General features: G+C 40.4%; 1 protein-coding gene across 3 annotated transcripts in view; it reads right to left on the reverse strand.

Annotated features, from left to right (window-relative positions):
* TTC17 (tetratricopeptide repeat domain 17) overlaps positions 1 to 21,543 on the reverse strand; it is a 109,996-nt gene extending 88,453 nt beyond the window's left edge. For all 3 annotated transcript variants that reach the window (XM_072618442.1, XM_072618440.1, XM_072618439.1), the window contains exon 1: positions 21,285 to 21,543. In XM_072618442.1, the coding sequence (XP_072474543.1) occupies positions 21,285 to 21,521 (237 nt within the window). In that variant the 5' untranslated portion in view covers positions 21,522 to 21,543. The remainder of the gene's footprint in view (positions 1 to 21,284) is intronic.

Here is a 21,543-nt window from a genome sequence, read left to right on the forward strand (position 1 = left end):
ATATGTTAAAAAAATTTTAACACGTTTTGAAAGTTTTGAGTTCCAAATTCTATCCTCCAAAGACAGTGAGCAAACGGATATACATGTGCAGTTATGTAAAGTATTTCCATATTAGTCATTTTGTACAAGAAGACTTGAATAAAAGAAAAAGAATGAAAGAAAGTGAAAAATAGCATGTTTCAGTCTGTATTCAGACAATCTCAGTTCTTCCTCCGGGGGTGGAGAGGATGTTTCATTATTCGTCCTTGGAGATTGTCTTAGATCACTGTGTTGCTGAGAGCTAAGTCATTCACAGCACTTCATCAGACAATATTGCTGTTGCTGTGTGCAGTGTTCCCCTGGTTTTATTCACTTCACTTTACATCAGTTCATGTAAGTCTTTCCATATTTTTCTGAAATCATCCTGCTTGTCATTTCTTGTAGTACAGTAATATTCCATCACAATCATATACCATAGCCTGTTTAGCCATGCCCCAGTTGATGGGTGTCCCTTCAATTTCCAATTCTTAGCCATCATAATCAATGTATGGTCTTCTCCCCTTGAGGGAAGAGATTGTATTTTGGCTTGTAATCATACTCCCAGTGCTCAGTGCAGTGTCTGGTATATAGTAAGCACTTAATAAATGCTTGTTGACTTGAGTTGATCATGTAACCCTGGGCAAACCAATTAATTTATGTGAAACTCAGTTCCTCCTCCTCCTTACAAATCTAAAATGAATCCAAATTTAATGTTTTTCCCATCAAACCAAAATTCACTATATGCCAACAATATGACACGGCTGCCAAAAAAGCTAATTTGTTCATAGACTACTTTGGTCAGGACACCTTCAATACCCTGTTCAGTGTTGTGCACTGTCTTTTAAAATGAACATTCACAGGATGAAACAAGTCTAGAGGAGTGGTGGGACCTGCCACACAAAGCCCAACTGAGGGGATAAAGAATACAACCCGAAGAAGGGGAAATGAACGATCAATGTCTTAGAGAGGAACGACACTCATTCTGCTTGATCTGGGAGTGCAGAACTAGGAAAAAAAAGAGGCTGCAGAGAGGAAGACTTCAGCTCGATATAAGGAACGTCTTAGTAATGAGAGCAGTTCAAAAATGTAAGGAACAAATTTTCTCAGTAGAGAATAGGTCTCTTTTCCCATCACTAGAATCCCTTCTGGTTATGACAGAATGCAAAAGCTAGATGGCTGCTTATTCATGAGGTGGTTGGAGGAATCCTGTATAGTTACAGGCTGTGCTAGAACAAAGAGATTCTGTGGGATTTACTCAAAAGTTTCACCAAAAAAGAGACCACAAATTCCAGAAAAGGAACTCCTTCCTTCTATTATGAAAGTTTTACTAAAATAATAACCTCCACTGAATACTCATTTTTTAAAGTTGTAAACTTTTTCTAACACTGAATCTTCAACTAAAAGTAACCTACCAATATTTTAGAATCTATATTTTGGGGAGAATGGGGGAGACTCTGTATCCCCAACACTCAGCGTAGTGTCTGGCACATGGTAGGAGCTTAAACATATTTATTGAACACAGCTGAGTACAGCACCTAAGCAAGAACAACTGTCAAAGTAGATGTAAACAAGCTAGGAGGAACTTACATGTTCCCTCAGAGTGAATACTATAAATACTTGCATGATTCTACAAGTTTGTTAATCTGATTTCCAAATCCACAGCAGATTTACTTATTGAACACCATTGAGCAAAGCTGTCCATGGGCCATCGTGGGGAATGTCAGTGTTAGATTGGTACTTCAATTCTACCAAGCAGTAAAAGAACCAATGGAATATCCCTAGTACATTGGGTAGATAGTCTACATGGTATTTATGGAAAGACACTGGTGAAAATCACAACTGATGAGTTGTGTTAAGTACAATCAGTAGTTCACAAACCTATTAAATCATGGACCCACTTGTACTCCTTGCTTCTGGGATTTGATATGTCTCACATGTTGGCACAAACCCTATCCCATGACTGCCTTTTCTTCTCTAAGAATCCCTGTCTTGCCCCAGGGATAAGCTCATATAACACCTTCCTCTGCTAAGTTCCTTGAACTGATCCTCCCAGTTCCTAATATTCTCTCCCTCCCTCAAATCGTTTATCTGAATTTACCTGTACGTGTACAGTTGTATCCTCACAAAAGACTCTAACCTCTCTGAGGGTAGAGACGCTTCATTCTTGTTTTTATGGACTTAGCACCTAGGACAGGTCTGTCACATGGCATGTGCTCATCTTTCTCAGCCTAAAAGCTGTTGTTGACATTGACACCCTCTCTTTCCGCATACCCTCTGCTCTTGAAATCTTTATTACATTGTTGTCTCCTGTTTTCCTCCTCATTTGACCAATTTTTTTTCCAACTTTCTTTGCTGTGCCTTCACCTAGGTCAAGCCCATTAACTGTGGGTGTTTCCCAAAACTCAGTCCTGGGCTTTCTTGTCTCTCCTTCTATACTGTCTTTCTTGTTGATCTCTTCAACTCCCATGGGTTCAATTATCACCTCTCTGTGGTCGATTCTAATATTTCTTTATCTAGCCTAATTTCTCCTGACATCCAATCTGCCATCACAGCCTATTAAATATTTCCTAGATGTCGTGTAGACGTCTCCACTTCAACACATCCAAAATTAAAACCATCCTTTCCTCCTTTATAAGTTGAGGGCACTATCATCCTCTCAGTCACCGAGGCTGGCAACATCAGTGTCATCTCCTCACCCATGCTCTCCCCACATATCCAATCTGTCACCAAGCCTTGCTATTCCTACCTTTATAACATCTCTCACAAATGTCCCCATTTTTCTAGTCTCACACCTACCACCCTGGCACAGGCCTTCATCTAGATGACTCCAACAGCCTTTATCTCCCTCCTTGAGCTCTCTGTCCTGCTCCACTCAATCTTCCTCTCATTTATTTATCACTGTCAAAGTGATCTTCCTAAAGAGCGGCTTGGATCATATCATGTCCCTACTCAATCAACTCCAGGATCTCACAGAAAGTCCTGTTTTGCATTTAGAGCCATTTCCAGTCTTTACATTTTCCTCCCTTCTATGCCCTGGCCACCATGGTTTGCTTCCTATTTGTCTTACACTGCCCTTCACCTTCAGACTCCATGCTTTTTGACTGGCTGTCCACATACCTTGAAGGCTTCCTTCAAGACTCAGCTCACATTCTCCTTCCTGCCAGTGGCACTGGCCAGTCTCCCCACTGCTAGTGCCTGCCCCCTGAGATTACCTCCTATCCCCACTATATGTATCCTATACAGACATGGTTCTTTACGTGTTGTCTCCCCCATTCAAATGGGGGCTTCTTAAGGGAGAGACCAGGTTTGGGGCTTTTTTGTGGACCCAGCGCCTGGAACAATTCCTGGCATATAACAAGCACTTAATGAATGCTTATCAACTGTTTTCCTCCTGTGCAGGCATATTTAGTTTAAAAAATAAAATAATTTCTTTATTTTCATGTGTATTTACAATCTGTCCCTCTTACCACTCCTCCTCAATGGAACCAAAAAGAAACTAAAAAGAACTCTAAAAGCAAAGTTTTCATCACAAGTGTGCAAAGAGCAGCACAACACACTCTCTGCATTTGGGTTTATCATGATTCTGGCAGGACACAAGTGGTGAGCCTCATCTTCAGTGTTCTGGATCTGGGATGGGTCCCAGCATTCATCAGAGTCCAAAGTCCTTCCTTCTGCACCAATGTCATTGTTATCATAGCAAACATCCTTCTGGTTCTGCTCACCTCTCTTTGCACCACTTCAGAGGAAGCCAGCAGCTTCCTCTGACACTATCCATTTCCTCATTTTTATGACTAATTATTTAATAATAATCTGTTTGAATTTGTTGACTTAGGATCATTGGTTCAAAGGTAGAGCTACCAAGAACCTTAGAGATTATGCAGTCCAGGGGTGTGAAACTCAACTAGAAGCAGTGGTCACTAATCTGTACAAAAGGATCCTAAGGATGCAAACAGACTTAGTTTGAAAATGGTTTTAGTGTATTTTTATTTATTGGCCCAAGGACTGGGTGTGTGGTACCTCTGATCTAGTCCAACTCCTTTGTTTTTCAGAAAAGGAAACTGAGGCTGAAGAGAAGTGAGTTGTCTAAAGAACAAGAAGCAGTGAGGGGAGGAGCCAGAATCTGCCCCAGACACTTGGGCTGCAAGTTCAGTTCTTTCCTACTATTGAACTACATGCACAATGTACTGAAGAAAAAATAGAGATGAAAAGACTGTAAGATCTAAAAATCATCATATAAAAGCTAACATTTCTACAGTGCTTTAAGGCTTCCAAAGCAACTGATACAATACTACTTCATTTGATTCTTAAAAACCCTGTGGGGCAGATGTTATTATTACCCTGATTCGAGAGAAGAAGAAAATGAAGCTAAGATCGGGTAAGTGACTGTCTTGGGCTCACACAAGTGGGGCGCGTCTGAGGCCCCGCTCACCATTACACAAGCTGCTGAGGGAAGCAGTACTGACCACCATAAGAACTCGAACACAAGGGAGACTGTAGGAAGTGCAAAAAGAAGTACAACCTTTGGGGAGATTTCAGAGAAAGAAGCAGTGTAGAAATGAGAGAAGGCCATCACAGAGCAGGACTGTGGAGGACAGGGAGGATTTCAACAGGTGGAGATGGAAGTGGGAAGAGAGTGAAACTGAAAAACACTGCCAGTCTGGAGCTATCTACAGCCCAACAACTGAACACAGGCTAACGGGCCTCAGGAAAATCCACTGTGGTTCAACATAGAAACAACTTCAAGGGCAAGAAGAGCCTAAGTTCAAATCCCAACTCAAACTTATAGCTACAGGATTCCGGAAAGTCCTCATTTATAAAATGGGGACAATATTCTTTATATTACTTACCTTAGGACTGTGGAAGAAAGAAAACACATTTAATCCTAAGGCATAATATAAACGTCAAGTACTTTTATTTCACATCATGATCCTTAGTCACCAATATAAAAAGTTACTTATGTTGCATGTATCCTATTTAAGTCAGTGTGTATATGTACATGCACGCACAATACATGCACATACACACACGTATGTGTACATACATGGGTACACATACACATGTATACATACATATGAATGTATATAAATACAAGTTAAGCATGTTTTCATCCAAAATGGTCACAATAAAGTTTTGTCTTGAAGAAATTTAAACCTTTAACCATCTGGAAAACAACTACCCCAGAACAATGCCTGCCCCAAGGGTTCCAGAGAGCTAAGCTGTCATGTAGTTATGTCAAAGAGTCCCATACTGTTTGGAGAAAGATGGCCTTGAGGGATCTTAGAGATAATCAGATCCAATGTACTCATTTTACAGGTTGAGGGGCCTGGGTCCCCAGAGACATTAAATGGTTTGCTCAAGGTTATGTAGCCAGTTGGCGATGGATTCATCTTTATGAATACAAAATAGTACAGCAGAGGACATAGTACAATTTTCCTTTTCTTTTTTATACATTATATATTCATGCATTTCTATATAAAACCAGTAAATCTCTTCCTCAGCCAGCTCACTTTCATGTATTTCATGGGTCACTTTCCCTAATTAAGCAAGATATTTGTTCTTTAAAGGACTCTCTTGGATCATCTGTGCTTCCTACATGAAACCATGCTTCTATGAACTCAACAAATTCACATCTTAACCTATGGAGATGTCCCTACAGAAAGGGTGATTACTGCAGAATCGCAGCAGGAAAACATTGAAAATGCAAACTGATCATCAGAACAAAAGGATTTCAGAGCCACATTGGCTAGAGTAAGACCTACTTCAACTATACTCCAATGGATATTTTTAATATCTTCATAGAAATGCTTATTGATGCCTGTTAGCTTTACGTGGCTTAAAAAAACAATTTAGCAAAAACATGCATGAGCCAGATCGAACACTATCAGGCAATATTTCACATCCCACCAAGAAGGGAGGGTGCTGTATTTTTTGAATTCTTCACCTGGTTCAAACTTGGTCATTATAATTATATAAAGTTCAATATTTTTTGGTTCCATTCACAGTTTTGTGGTCTTTGGAAAGAGTTTTCTCCTCCTGCTCATTTCCCTATGCGTGTGATGTACTCTCTCCATGCTTCGAATTCTTCCTATTTGTCATTTCTTCCTAAGCAATACCATTCCATGACATTCACAAACCACAATTTACATCTACTGTGTTTCCAATTCTTTGCTACCACAAAAAAGTGCTATGAATTTATACTTTATTTGGGAATTTTCTTACTTCTTTGACTTCTAGGGGTTATCAATATTCACTTTTGATGGGAAACTGGACATTTCTGTTTCCCAGTGACAGCCTATTTCAATCTTCACTTAACATTAATTCTTCATATTCAAAGTATTCTATTTATAGTTTTAGGCCTAAACTAGTGAATTACTTCAAAGTAATACTAATTGAAATCTAGTCCATTCCATTTGAACCTGACAAATGAAACCTTAAATTTTCTTGTATCCACACTAATTTTTTCTTATATCAGAATATTTTTACCTCTAACTGAGAATTCCTCTCAACAAAAATCCTACTCCAAAGCAACATTATAGATCAGTGGTGACCCTGGGTTCTTAGAGGCTAGGCCAGTACAAGTTCTACATGGCTACAAGTTCTGATGGCTTCTATCACAATGAAAAGGTTCTGATTCTTAACCCAGTGATAAACTATATGTCTGTTCTTCAAGAACCAGCACAACTCAATGTACCAGGCCCAATGTACCTGGTGTCACCAGTTGGCAGTGAATTTTTTGGCCAAGGCAGCCTGGGAAACAGACACAAATCTGAAATGAGCACGAGTCCTTTACAGCCAATCATCTTCTGCTTCTGTAGTGATATTGGCAGTGGCTGAAAAGGTGAGAAAGCTGTATGTATGTAAACTGTCTAGAAATATTTAGCCATTAGGATTCCTAAAGATGAGAATGTTATCTAATGACCAAGGAGCTGAGGTACAACATGTCAATATTGCTGGACATTGTTGTGTAAAAGCTGGAGCAACTGGCTTTATCTTGTGCCCAAAGACAAGAAAACTCATCAGACAGATGAGACCACCTTGCCTTGCAGTACTCATGATGAGCATAAGCAAAAAGACAGCCATGAAGATAACTACTGCTTATAGGCCAAATTTGCTGCAGAAGGTAAAGAGGTGATGAAAGTCCACAAACAGCTTGACAAGATCCTCCAAAGTCAAATAATGCATTCATACTCTGTAAACTCAGTGGGGGGGAGGGGTAAGGGAGCACCATAGAAAAAAGGGGTCAGAAAACTTGGTTAAGGATCAAGAAATGAAACAAGTCAAAGGCTTGTACAATTCACGGAAGTCTCCTGCCAATATGTCATACATAATTCCTTCAAAAAGAGTTGGAAGATGAGGAGCATGGCAGACATCAAACCTCCACACACAAAAAGTGGCTGATGTAGGACTCATTGTCGAATCAGCTAGGAGTGTACAGACAGACCACTGACCTGTTAGGGCAGAGATAACATGCCCTGACGTCAGAAACAATTATAAACCTGAGAATATGGCCATGCAATTACAACTTCCAAGCTGATCTAGTCAAACAAACTACCGATAAAAATAGTAAAAAATAATGGAAAAGATATTGACATAGAGGATCAACATTTTCATCTAGAAGTTTAATTGATATAAAATGTTCACTACAATGAAAAGGTCTTATAGAGTCCAGAACTCTCGATCATCTTGACAAGCAAAGGGGCTGGGCAGAGATGGGAAATGCTGATTTAAAATATAAACCAGTTCATGAATTTAAAAGCCATTTTTTGAAAATTACTTCTCAGTGTAAGGGATTTCTTTTGTGATCCTATGTATTTTATTTTATGCTTTTGAAAACATTATATCACTTAACTCAAACTGCCTTGCCAAAACAAAACAAAAACCAAAAACTATTATTCTGAGAAGGGCTTCACAGGCTTCACCAAAATGCCAGGAATCTATGACACAAAAAAGGTTAAAAAGCCCTGTGATAAAAACACATTTGAAAAAACTTTTGGAGTTTATAAGCATCATAGCCAAGTGCCTGACAAAGATCCCAGCTACGGGAATCAAGCCTTCAGCTACTGAAGTAAAAACTTACTATTTGACAAAAAACAGTTGGGAAAAGAGGAAGGTAGGCTGGGAGAAACTAAGGCTATACTAACATTTCATACTACATATCAAAATAAGCTCTTAATGGAAAAAATTTAAATATAAAGGGTGCCTTTATAAACAATTAAAGGAGCAAGAAAGAAATTACTTTTCATATCTAAGGATGGGAAGAAAATTCATGACCAGAAACCATATAGAGAAGATCAATGATGAGAAAAATGTACCATTCTGATTACAGAAAATTTTAAAGCTGTACCAACAAAATCAATGCAGCTAAAATTAGAAGGGAAATAAACAACAGGAAAAATCTTTGCAGCAATTTTATGATAGGCTCTCATTTCTAAGATGTACAGGAAAATGATTCATATTTATAAGACAAAGAATCACTTACCAACTAATAAGTGGTCCAAAGACATGAACAGGCAGGAAAAAACACCTATCAATATTCACTTGAAAAAATATTCCAAATCACTAATATTTAGAAAAAGACAAATTAAATCAACCATTATGTTTGACTTCATACTTATCAAACTGGCAAAACTGACAAAAAAGGAAAATGACAAATGTCAGAGAGGCTATGGGAAAACAGGAACATTAACACACTGTTGGTGGGACTATGAATTGGTGCGTCCATTATGGAAGACAATCTGGAAATGTGCTCCAAAAGTTACTAAATCATACATATCCTTTGACTAGTACAATTATACCTTTAAAAGATCAAAGAAAGAGGAAAAGGATTCATATATACAAAAATATTTATAGCAGCTCTCTTTGTGGTAGTAAATAACTGGATGTTAAAGAAGAGTCCATCAAATGGAAATGCTGAACAAATTATGGTATATGAATCAATGTAATAGTACCGTGCTGTAAGAAATGATGAAGTGAGGCAACTACGTGTGACGTAGACAGAGCACAGGCCCTGGAGTTTGGAGGACCTGAGTTCCAATCTGACCTCAGATACTTACTAGCTGGGGGACTCTAGTCAACTCACTTACTCCTGATTGCCTCAATAAAAGAAAACAAAAGAAATGATAAAGTTCTCTTTTGAAGAAAGCTGGCAAGTCTTGTATGAACTGATGCAGAGTGAAATAAGCAAAACCAGGAAAACAATTCACGCAATGACAACAGTGATGGAAAGATAAACAACTCTGAAAGACTGGAGAATGCTGATCGGAGGACTGATGAAGCACACTCGCCATCTCCTGACTCATTTTTGGATATGACCAACGTGGAAATTTGCTTTGCTTGACAATACATTTGTTACAAGGGTTTTGTGTTTCTTTTTCTTTTTGGGAGGGAGGGGGAGAGGGCGGCAGAAGGAAAGAGAAAATGGATTTGTTCATTGAAGACATTTTAAAAATATGGAGAGAATAATAATAGCATCTATATAGCACTTTAAAGTCTGCAAAGCACTTTACAGAACCACTGCACTGTGCTGGGAAGTGAGTGCTATCGTTATCCTCACTTTACAGAAGAGGGGATTGAGGCAACCAGTGTTTAAGTGACTTACTCAGGGCCACACAGATAGGAAACGGTAGAGGGTGGATCGGAACAGGTCTCTAATGACTCCAGGTCCAGAGCTCTGTCTATAATACCACCTAGCTGCCTCAAATGAAACATGTAAAATGCTTCGTAAACCTTAAGGTGCCACATGAATGCTAGCTATCATCATTGAGAAGGTAGAAAATTATGATTCTCCTTAGAATGGTGGAATGAAAAAGGAATCTGCAGAGCCTGGGGTGAGACTCAACTAAATTAGATCAAGATCATTTAAAGATGAAAATGGAAAAAAAAACCAAACAAAAAAAGGAAGAGATCGCTATTATTATTTCTCTAATAAACTTTTTTATTTTCATCAATTAAAAATGAAGCCACCATATATATGAGAAATACATCCTAAAAATAAATAAAATAAAATAAGTAAATAAAATCTTGGTCTAAAAATCTGGATTCTAAAATGAACTCTATGGGGATATGGAAATAGCACCAAAGAAACTGACCACAGTGGAACAGCTGACTTGAACCAAGTATTTACAATGGAAATCCTCGATGGAAGCAACACAAGCTTCCAGATATTGAGGGACAGACTGTCAAAGCAACTGAACAAAGATGACAAACAGACAGCATTACGACTCAAACAGGCATATGATAAGACAGGAAGAACTACTGACTCATGCCCACATTCTCATTTCGATAAAACTTTCATGAGAGTAATCTATGCACATATTGAGGATACTTGTGATAAAAAGATGACAAGGGAATTGGCAGACTTTCAGAGATCAATCAAAAAGTGTTTATGAAGCACCTACTATGCACCAGGAACAGTGCTAGGGACACAAGTATCACATATGAAACCATTCCTACTCACATGGAGCTTGCATTCTAATGACGGTGACAATAAATACACATACTAAATGTACCCAGCACAGAATAAACATCGATGTATACAAAGGAGTTAACTTTAGGTAGTCTGACAAGAAGGGCACTAGCAGCTGAGGCGATCAGGAAAGGCATGAACGCAGAAGACGGCAGGAGCGGCATCCAGAAGCAAGAGAGGGCCTCAGTGGAAGAAGAAAGGAGGGAACATAGTCTAGGTATGTGGGACAGCTCATGCGAAGGAACAGAGTGCTGCGTTCCAGAAACAGAGAGAAAGCTAATTTGGCTACAACAGGGGAGTAATGTCCAAGGAGGCTGGACTGATAGACTAGGACCATGTTGTGTAAGTAGAGCTTTAAAAGCTAACTAGGGGCTTATATTTTATTCTAGAGACAACAGGAATGGATTGACTAGGGGAGTCACATGGTCAGATCTGTGATTAAGGAAAATTACTTTGGCAGCAGTGAGTAGAATGGACTGGAATGGTGTAAGCCCAATTAAAAGGCTGTTGCAATAATTTAGGTGAGGGGTGGATGAGGGCCTGAACTAAGGGGGTAGCTGAATGAGTAGATAGATAGAAGGGGTCAGTTAGATGTGAGGGATATCAGAGAAGAAAGAAATGGCAAGGTGTATGGGGAGAGAGTGAGGATTCAAGGATAACTGTGGGGTTACAAACATGGGAGACTAGAAAGACAGTGGTCCCTTTGAAAGAATTAGGGAAGTGAGGAAGAGGGGAGGTTTGTGAGGAAAGATGATGAGGTCAGTTTTGGACATGCTGAAACTGTATCTCTGAAATTACTCAGCAACAGTTGTGAAAAATACAAGATACAACTGTTTACTATATGTCAATTATTTAAAATATTTAAAATACTTCATTGTGTTGAACAAAATTCAACATGAAAGACTCTTTTCCAACAGTGTTTTTCTAGTATGTTAAAAATATGAGTCCGTGATAGATGCAAGAGATAACTTTTCTAAACAACCACCTAATTATTTATATCAAGCACAATATAAACTGGCCAAATGTATGCCTATAACAAAGTTTTTGCCATTGTGATAATAATCAAAATAATTATGATAAGAATAAGGATTTACAGAGTACCTGTCATGTGCCAGGATCTGTGCTAAGTGCTTTGCAAATAATACCTCATCTAAGCCTCCCAAAACTGGATCCCTATTTTACAGACGAGGAAACTAAGACAAAGAGGAGTTAAGTGAAAGCCTAGTCAGGAAGATCTGAGTTCAAGTCTGACCTCAGACTCTAGTTGTGTAGACAAGTCACTTAGCCTCTGCCTGGCTCAATTTTTTCAACTGTAAAATAAGAATAGTAACACCACTTACCAACCAGAGTTGCTATGAGAATTAAATGAGAGAGCGTTTGTAAAGTACTTAACCATGGTGCCTGGCACACAGTAGGTGCTTAATAAATGCCTGCTTGTTTCCTTGCTTTCTTCTTTCCTTTTTGACACCAATATTCTTCTGGTGATGCTATGTGGCTGCACATCATGGACCTTCACACTCTCCAAAGCATCTAAATGACAGGTAATCCAAATGACAATGGAAAGATGCGTGGTGTACGCACAGCTGGTGCTGTGTTACCCATGATGACCTGTGCATAAGGAATGGCATAAAATGCTATATTCCCTAGAAAATGTACATTCACTAAACGGGCAGGCCGATTACTGGTACCTAGATACTGTTCAAAGATAGAGGAAAGGCTGTTGGCCATGTTGGGTGGACCCCTCTATGTAGCTTTTATGGGAGGGCATTAAAGAAGTCATACAACATGAGGTGTGGATTAGAGATATTTCATGCAAAGACTTCCCCCTCAATGGATACTGTTCCCTTATCTTAGCCACACTAATTTAGACTGTGTAAAAGCTTTTCAATTTCATATAACCCAAATGATCTATTTGACTTTCTTTGATCACTTCTACCTCTGCTTTAGTTAAAATTCTCCCTTCAACCATAACCAAGAGGTACCAGAGTAAAATGGCTTCTATTTTTTCTTTTGGTGATATGACCTTTTATGTTCAGGTCTTAAATCCCTTTTCACTATATTGAAGTATATGGTGTAACGTATCAGTTTGAACTTAATTTCTACCAAAGTGCTTTCTAGATTTCTCCCAATTCTTGTTAAAAAGAGTTCTTTTCCAAATAATTTGCATTCTTGGGTTTATCAAACATTAGGTTATTGAATTAAATTGCTTCTGATTCTTCCTTATCTATCTGTTCAATGAATCTACTTTTCTATTTTTTTAAGTGGTACAGAATAGTTTTAATGATTACTGCATAATATAACTTGAGGTTGGGGAAGTGCTATTTCCCCCCTTTTTTTCATTATTTCCCTTGAAAGTCTAGATCATTTGTCCCTCTACCATAAAACTTTTGCGATTATTTATGTATTACCTTTAATCTGACACATTTCTTTTATGCAAGCAACTTTTTTCTCATCTTGAATGCACTGTAAAAATAAATACTTATATCTATATATTTTTACTCTAAATTCCAATCCAATTATTTCTTACTTTACATTCTCTTTTTCAGGGTAACTGGAAAATACTAGTTAATATTAACTAAAGTTTACAGTTACAAAATTTACAATGTCCTTGTGAATGTGTTGCTTTTATAAGGTTGGGTCACTGTTTAAGTAAAATCAGTGAAAATTCAGACATGCGATATCCTGTGTCAAACACCCTCTACATATGCTGGTAACTTTCAGTCTTAGAGAGTAGCTTGGGAGCTACTGAGAGGCTAGGGAGATGTGAATGGTGTCATATAGTTAGTGTGAGAGTGAGGCAGGACTTGATCCCAGGTCATTCTGACTCCATGCCCAGCTCTGTATCCATTACACTTATGTCACCTCTTAAATACGTATATTTCCTAAATTGAGAAGTAAATTAACAAATTTTCAACAACAATATTTCTCATAAATTTGGGCTACATTTCTAATTACAGTCATACTCCACAGGATTTAGATTTATCCCTTAAAATCATAAAAAAATAGAATTATGTTATAAAAAATGGTGGATGACTCAATTTTTACAAAGAAATTCTAGCTCACATGGGTGAATATTTGCTTTGGGCACTAAGGAAAATTAAAGGCTGGATCAACACTCGAGATGCTGCTTCAGTGTGCTCCGTACCTTAAGCCACAGTAGACAATACTCAGCTTCCGGTTTATCCTTTTGAAAACAGGCAAAATCAATATGGTTTTTCCAAGGAAAAAGTTGATGACATGTAACTGAAAAATGATTCGGGGATTTGCTATTATTACTATGACTGAATTAAACTTTTGAAGAGAGGAAACTTTTCCTAATAGTAGAAATATGATGCTAAAATCACTGCTCATAACTGAAATCTTATACCTTTATAGGATAAAATCAGCCTCGTTTAGGGGATTCATTTGTCAACCACAGAAACAATAGGATAGTACCACTTATTCACCAAGGAATGAGAAAGAGCCTACATAATCACACACTATTGTTTTCCTTATTAAGTCCCAGCATAAGTGAAATGAAGATTAATGAGGAAGTAATGATTAATTTTAATCTGAAAACAACCACAGAAAGGCTTGTCTTTCCTTTTATTAGCAACTAACACAGAGGCCTATCTAACAGCATTTCTGATACGGTTGGGACGACTCAGAACCTTACCTGGACAAAGTAAGAAAGGACACTTTTCTGGGATAACAGACAAATCTGCTTCATGCCCCATCAAGCCAATCTTGTCCTCTTCTTTCCGTCTAAATATTCGGTTGCAAATGACTTCCAGTCATGATCTGTTTTTGAGCTAGCTGTCTCTGGAATCTCAGGCAAACTCTCTGTGCCTGAACCAGTCCAGTCAGGGAGTCCCTAATGGAAATTCGAAGTGCTATACAATGGAACTGTACACATCAGCTGAAAGCTGTACCTACAGCTGAATGTCCAGTAAAATATGGTAATTGGTTACAAAGGAAACTTCGGTACACCCCTCCCCCCTACTTTGATACTGTAATTATGTACTGTGTTTTACTGAGCTACAGGTTAGCAAGAGGCCAAGTAGGATCATAGGGTTAGAGTCAGAAGGTATCGTGAAGGGATCTTAAAGGCATCATGTCCATTTATGACCATTCAAACCCTTTCTTTTACAGATAAGGAAGCTGAGGTGTAGACAGATGAAGAAACTTGACCAGGGTCACACGACTAGTAAGTGCCTGAAACAGGATTTGGACTCAGTCTTTTCTGACCCGAAGGGAAGTGTCCAATCCTGTATGGCTACACCATGCTGCCTCTAAAAGGCAGCTTCCTGAAATGGAGAAAATACAATTTTTTTCCTCCATCTGGTTTAATTTAAACAATAGGCAGGTAACAAACACTTATGAAACGACTACTATGCACTGGAAGGAAGGATCTCCAGAAAGAATCAAGAGGTGGCTTCAATACTGCAGGGCAAGCTCTTAACTGATGGAAAAACCAGCCTGTTCCTGAAGCTCAAGGTAAGAAAGATACTTTCTTCTGACCTCCAGATGAGAGGATTTCCCTGGAGCTTTGGATGAGAAATCACTTACAAACCAGACACTGAGGAAGGACTGAGCAAATTCAGGGCCTAGGAGAGGCATTTATCACTTGTCAGCTCAACAGAAAGATTTGAGTGAATGAATGTGCAACTTCCCAGTGTACTGAGTTTTGTGTAAAAGCTTCTAGGTCATCTGCCATGCCTATGTACAGCAAATGTTCCATCTTGGCAGAACTAAAGCCTAGGTAAGAGACTTGGACTAGAGATTACTTACTTTTACATGTCTGTTAGTCATCTGCAAAGAAATGATGGTAGCTAATAAGAGAGAGAACAGTAGGAGAACAGAAGAGGGCCCAGGGCAGAGCCTTGGAGGGATGGAGTCCAAGCAGTCTGGCTACCAGGATAGTTCAGATGAGAGGTGATGAAGGCCAGAACTAGGAAGGATGACTGCCACATAGGTGGAAAACATTTTACTAGAGTCAAAAATTATGCATTCAGTTAAAAATAAAAGACTATTGCAATAGCCTCTGATCTAGCCTCCCTGCTTCCTGTCTCTCTCCACTGTTTTATCCTAAATACAGTGGCCAAAGGGATTTTCCTAAAGTACAGGTCTGGCCATGTCACATCTCCACTCAGTCAAATCTGGTAGCTGCCCATGGACTTGGGAGTATCATACACAAACTCCTGCCTGAGAGGCATTTAAAGCAAGCCTTCATACATCACTCCTTCCCTCTCCATTCTGGCTGTTCCTCACATCCAACATTCCAGTTCCCTCCTCACCTCTGCCTCTTGGAATCTCTGGTTTCCTTTAAAATTCAACCCAAGCTATCTTCTCCATGAAGCTTTTCCTGACCACCTTCCCCACATCCTCTTCTGGATTCTTTTGGTATATACTCTGTGTATGTGTACACACACACACACACACACACGGACTATTTCATTTTGAATGAATTAAGAACACTTCCAAGTTTTCATTGTAGCATGTAAATAAAGTAATAAAAGATTATTTATCCAAAGAAAATGGACTGGATGGTGGTTATTTTGTTATCTCTAAGAAGCCACCAAAAGGTGAGTAGTGTTTCTATCAGTCAGTGAATCATCACTGTGACCTTGGTAAATCACTGGTAAAAGCAGTTCCTAAAAAGGCAACACAGAAACCAGATTATGATACTTTGTATAAGTACATGTTATTTCCATTTAGGAATATAAATTCCTCAGGGGTAGTGATTGGTTTCCTAATTCCAAAGCTTAATACAAAGTAAGTACTTAAGAAATGCTTGCTGATTGAGTGAGATAAAACCAAGTTAGTAAAATGAACTGTCAAATATAATTTATTGTTATTATTATATTATTATAAACACCTTGGGGGAAGACATTATCTTAACAAACTGCACTGCAAATAGCTGAAGGAGTTGTTAACTACACTGTACTGTATAGTTGATTTTCCCAATCAAACCCAAATCATCAGCAGACAAACCCAGTTACCCATGAGCTTACAGGCTACTGAAGTCTACAGATCTAAATCACTGAGCTCTTACTTTAGTAAGTCTATTGAATGTTGGGAGGACTTTCTCACCCCTCTTCCTCCAGGTTCTGTTCTCCATTGCCAATTACTTTGTATATTTCAGTATTCACTTATACAGTTGGAGCTGAGATTCAGAACCAGAAGGGGCCTTGTTGTCCATGCTGTTATTCAGTGAAATCCAACTCTGCATGACCCCACTGGGGGTTTTCTTGGCAAAGATGCTGGACTGGTTTGTCATTTCCTTCTCCAGCTCATTTTACAGGTGAGAAAACTGAGGCAAACAGTGTGACTTGTCCGGGTCACACAGCTTGTAAGTGTCTAAGGAAAGATTTGAACCCAGGAAGATGAGTCTTTCTGACTCTAGAGTCAACACTATCCACTTCGACACCTAGCAGCTCATACTGGAACAAAGTAGATGCTTAATAAGTCTTTACTGATTAAGATAAACATATTTGCAGTTTTAAACTTCAATAGCCTAAAACTTTACTAAGACTTTTGGGACAGTGTATATATGTACATATAAACTATCCTAAAATATCCCAAAGAATTAAATAAGAAATCATGATCAAATTGGAAAGCATTTGTGCTAGAAGATACAAAAAAAAAAAAAAAAAGGAAACATTGAGTTGGTAGGAGTAGCTGCAAAAAAAGGTTTTTCTTTATAGTGGTAGAAGAAGTTGAATGAAAATCAGTTATCAGATCTTCCTGCAGTTGAATTTCTTGGTGACTATTCCAAAGGAATGTTCTGTAACAAGCATACCTGAGGCAAAGAACCAGGCAACAACCAATGACTCCTTTTACTTACTATATATGGAAGTCCCAGCTTAGAAATGGGTTGCCTCTCAAAAGTCCATTTGCCAGTCCACTGTTTGGAACTGAAACCCATTTCTCCAGAACAAGTTATCAGTGATATAAATGGTTGCTAGAGTCCTAATATATCCCTGCAAGGTTGGTGAAATACGATGTGTTTACAAAGTAAAACGGAAAACCAAGTAAGTTTAAAAAAATAAACCCCCAAGTCAAGGATTGCAGTTTTGGTCATACCTCCAGGTATAGACTCATATAATTATATGATCACAGATTTAGAGTTGGAAGGGGCCTTGGAGGTCAGCAAGTCCAATTCTCTCATTTTCACAAATTAGAGAACTGAGGCAGAGAGAGCGGTTAAGCATCTAAGGCAGGATGTGGAATCTGATCTTCCTGAATCCAAAATTAATGCTAAGCACTTTGCCACCTAGCTGCCTGTCAACATCATAAATTAGCTAACAGGGAAATGCTGGTATTTGCTGTGCTAAGATAAAAACTGACAACCAAACTGCCTTCTGGGGGTGGGGGTGGGGGAAACTGATTACCTCACTGAACGCCTTCATCATTTGAGATTAGAGTGGACTGTCCTGTTTAAATCAATGCTTCTGGCAACCCAGATATTTAATTGATGAGCACTTTAAATATATATTATAAAAAATGGTGACCTACTGCACATTTAAGACACAATTCAAAATATCAGGATGATGATTTCAAATGTTACTATTCACCTGATATCCCAAGGACAGAGAATACAAGGAGTCGTTTTAGGCCTTTCTGTAATATTGAGGCTATTTATTTTTAAAGCAAATTCACCTTTCTGCTGTCTAGTGTTTCCAAAAACAAACAGCTGGAGGCAGATTTTACTACCCAAGGTAGGAATATATTTTGTGTGATAAGAATCTACGAAAAAGAGAAAAAAGGAGTTTACTGTTTTTTTCTTAAAAACTTACAAGTTTCAGCTTACAAAGCAAGAGACTGAGTCTGATATCTCCTTCACAGAAACTCCTCATCGATGTTCCTTCTATCAGTCACCTGAGGATGATCCCACTGTGTTAGTGCAGCTTCCCAGGCAATCCACAAAATACAATAAAGACACAAACTCTACTGAGGCTGAGACATTTCCAGAACAGAGAAGCTTCACAACATGTAGTGGACAGATGTGGATATCAAGACAGAAAAACTGGGTTCGAATGGTAGTTCTGCCATTGTATTAGTCTGTGACTTTGAGCAAGTCACTTGGCCTCAATAGACTTCCATTTCTTTAAAAGGTGGGGTTGGACTGGATCACCAAGTTCCTTTCTAGTTCCAAAATTTTATGGTCTTTAACAACAAATTAGATCAGCAATTTAAAAAGTATTCCATTCTCTTCCTATAGTGGGAACAATCATAAGACAGACGACCAATAGTAAACACAGGTCCTGCAGTCAGAATGTGATAAAGGAACCACGGCACTGGAATAAACCTTCCTCACAGGCTGTTTTAATAAATGTGTATGGAATCTGACTGGCATGCTTCATGAAGCCAAGAACGTGGCCCATCCAAATACTGTCAATCTAAGAACCTGCCTACTGCCAGAGACAAGTGATTCCGTGAGGTCAGGGCCTGTTTGATGATGTTTTCTTCCATACAGCCAGTACACAACAGTCACTTAATAAACACTGCTTGAATGTAGCTGAATGGTCAATGAGAGCAAAGGCCTGCAGTAGCTTGGATTGGTCAGAGCAGCAGGGGCAGGTTCAGGGTCGGGACCAGGGTCAGGGCCAGGGCAAGGTCACAGATCCAACTCCTTGCATCCACACTGACTTTTTCCCAGGTGAAGCTTGTTTACTGTTACATTGTAAACCCAGAGAACCTTATTTGTATCAGTATAAAATGTTGTATCTATAAGAATGCAACAATGTAAATGGAAAACCAGGACTCCTTAGTCTTAAAAGGATTTGTGCCTGATCGGGCTGAGTTTGCTTTCTCCACCAGACATCTGTCTGATTCCCATATTTCAGAGACTATCTGGAACAGACAGAGAAAGCTCTCCAGGCTGGTCACTCTGGGCAAAAAAAAGAGGAAATACTCTTCTGTCCACTGACAAAAAGACATATGTTGTTACTGTTGTAAAATGAGGGCAGGTCCTCTCTTTTCTATCCCAAAGGTCAGTGGGTAAGTTTGCATCTTCCTGATGAACTACCTTCCCAGCTCAGCCGCAGAACATCATCATGAGCGGAACTCAGTGTCACTGGGTATAAATAGCTGTGGCCAAGAACAACAGAGCAAGAGCAAATGGAAGGAGACCAAGGGAAGGCTCCCCAAATTGCACTGTGTGACTATTCCCAGTCTCATTTCAGACGGGCCTCCAGGAAAACCAAGACCAGGAAACAAGAACAGGGTGGAGTTCACACTGCAATTGGCTCTCACATTAAATTTCAAGCACTACTAGGAGTGATTTGTAAACACGGCTTTCTAACATCTTGGAGGGTGTGGTTTTTTTTTTAAGTTACGTAGGAGCGTGGCCACTGATCAAGAAACATGGGAACTTTTCCTATTCTGTGGAGAAGACAGGTGTGACCAAACAATCCACACCTAGATGAAAAGCATATCATTTCACCAGCTAGACTGTGAAAAACTGATGATTCTAAATGTAAAACCATCAATTCACTTATTCAGATAAAAATCTGACATCCAATGGCAAACCTAGCCCCAACTGACAGAAAGTTCAAAAGCCAGAATTCATCACATCTTATCAAGATGCACAGAACAGTGATTAGAAAACCTAACTATTATAGAAATCCTTACAACGGGGCAGATTCACCAGCTGCTTAGCATTTCTTAGATATTTCATTATTCCACAGTGACTAGTAGCTTTGGACAAAATAAAAATCTGACAGTAGAATGCTAAGTAGGAATATTAAGTAGCTAGTGGAGACACAGTACGCTAGCATCAATAACATATTTTATCTCTAGGTACGCATATTTTTATTTGTGGAATGGCTTTTGAAGCAAGAAAATATAGTGAATGAATGAATAAAGATGTGAGAGACAGAAGACCTGGGTCAAAATTCCAGTGCCCATGCTTACCAGTCTGTAACTGGCCTAAGTCAATTCAACTTCCATTCCTACAAGTGCGGGGGGGGAGGGGGGGGGGTGTTTTGCAATAAGCCCTTTCCTCACGACACTGTGAGGAAGGTGGGGAAAGGGACAGGAATTGGCACTGGATATATGATTTCACTGGTAAACAGGACCGTAGGTGAGGAAACTCCCTATACCAAAGCAGGTGGGCAGGAGACCCTTGTGTGCAAACACAGCCTTAGAGCCACTGGCCACTGCTACAGAGCTCCATGGGACCCTGAGAAGTTGTGACTCGATCATGGGTCATTCAGCCAGTAGCATCAGAGGTGGGATGTCTATCCATCGCTCACACCATGGTGGTCCTCGTGCCTAGCACACAGTAAGTGCACAATAAATGCTTGCTAATGCACTGACTGTATCCACGGTGCCTGGCATCTAGCGAAGGATGAAGACGCGCTCTTGTGACTGGATGAATGGGCGCCAGAGAAGAAATCCCGAGTGTGTGCACGAAGCCACGCTGCCGCCGCCCGGAGGGCTGGAGCTGATGCCGGGGGCCTGGGTTGGAATCCCGTCTCTGCCCACCCCGGCCCGCACCTCGGGACTCTTCCCACCCCCTCCAGGCGGTGCCACTTGGGGCCGCCGCAGCCGCTGGTTTTCCAGGGGAGGGGACTGAGGGGTCCCCGAGCCCGCCCACGGCTCCTCTTACGGAGGAGGAAACTGAGGCCCGGCCCACGGGGGCGGCGGGCTGGGCCGGGGCCGGGGGCGCACGTGCGTGTCGGCGAGCTCGCGACCCCACGCGGGCGGAAGCAGGGAGAGAGGGAAGGGAGGAGGCGGCTCCGCGGGGAGCCCGGGCCCAGGGGCGCCGGGGCCGGAGCCCCCGAGCCCCGAGAGGGGCCGCCGCCACCGCCGGTACCTGCTGCTGGATCTTGCCGTCCTCCGTCACGATCCAGTGGGTGGTGGCCGAGGCGCCGCGAGCCGCGACGCCCAAGAAGACGGAGAGGCCGAGGAGCCAGCGGGGCCCCGGGGCGGGCCACAGCCCCGAGCGGCCGCGGACCCCCGCCGCTACTGCCGCCGCCGCCGCCGCCATTTCCCCCCCCCCCAGCTCGGCTGCTTGCGCCGGAAGCGGAAGTGCGACCCCGCGGCCCGCCATCTTGGTAAGGGAGGTGGTGGCG

Source organism: Notamacropus eugenii, chromosome 6, assembly GCF_028372415.1.
Source record: "Notamacropus eugenii isolate mMacEug1 chromosome 6, mMacEug1.pri_v2, whole genome shotgun sequence".
NCBI classification, from domain to species: domain Eukaryota; kingdom Metazoa; phylum Chordata; class Mammalia; order Diprotodontia; family Macropodidae; genus Notamacropus; species Notamacropus eugenii.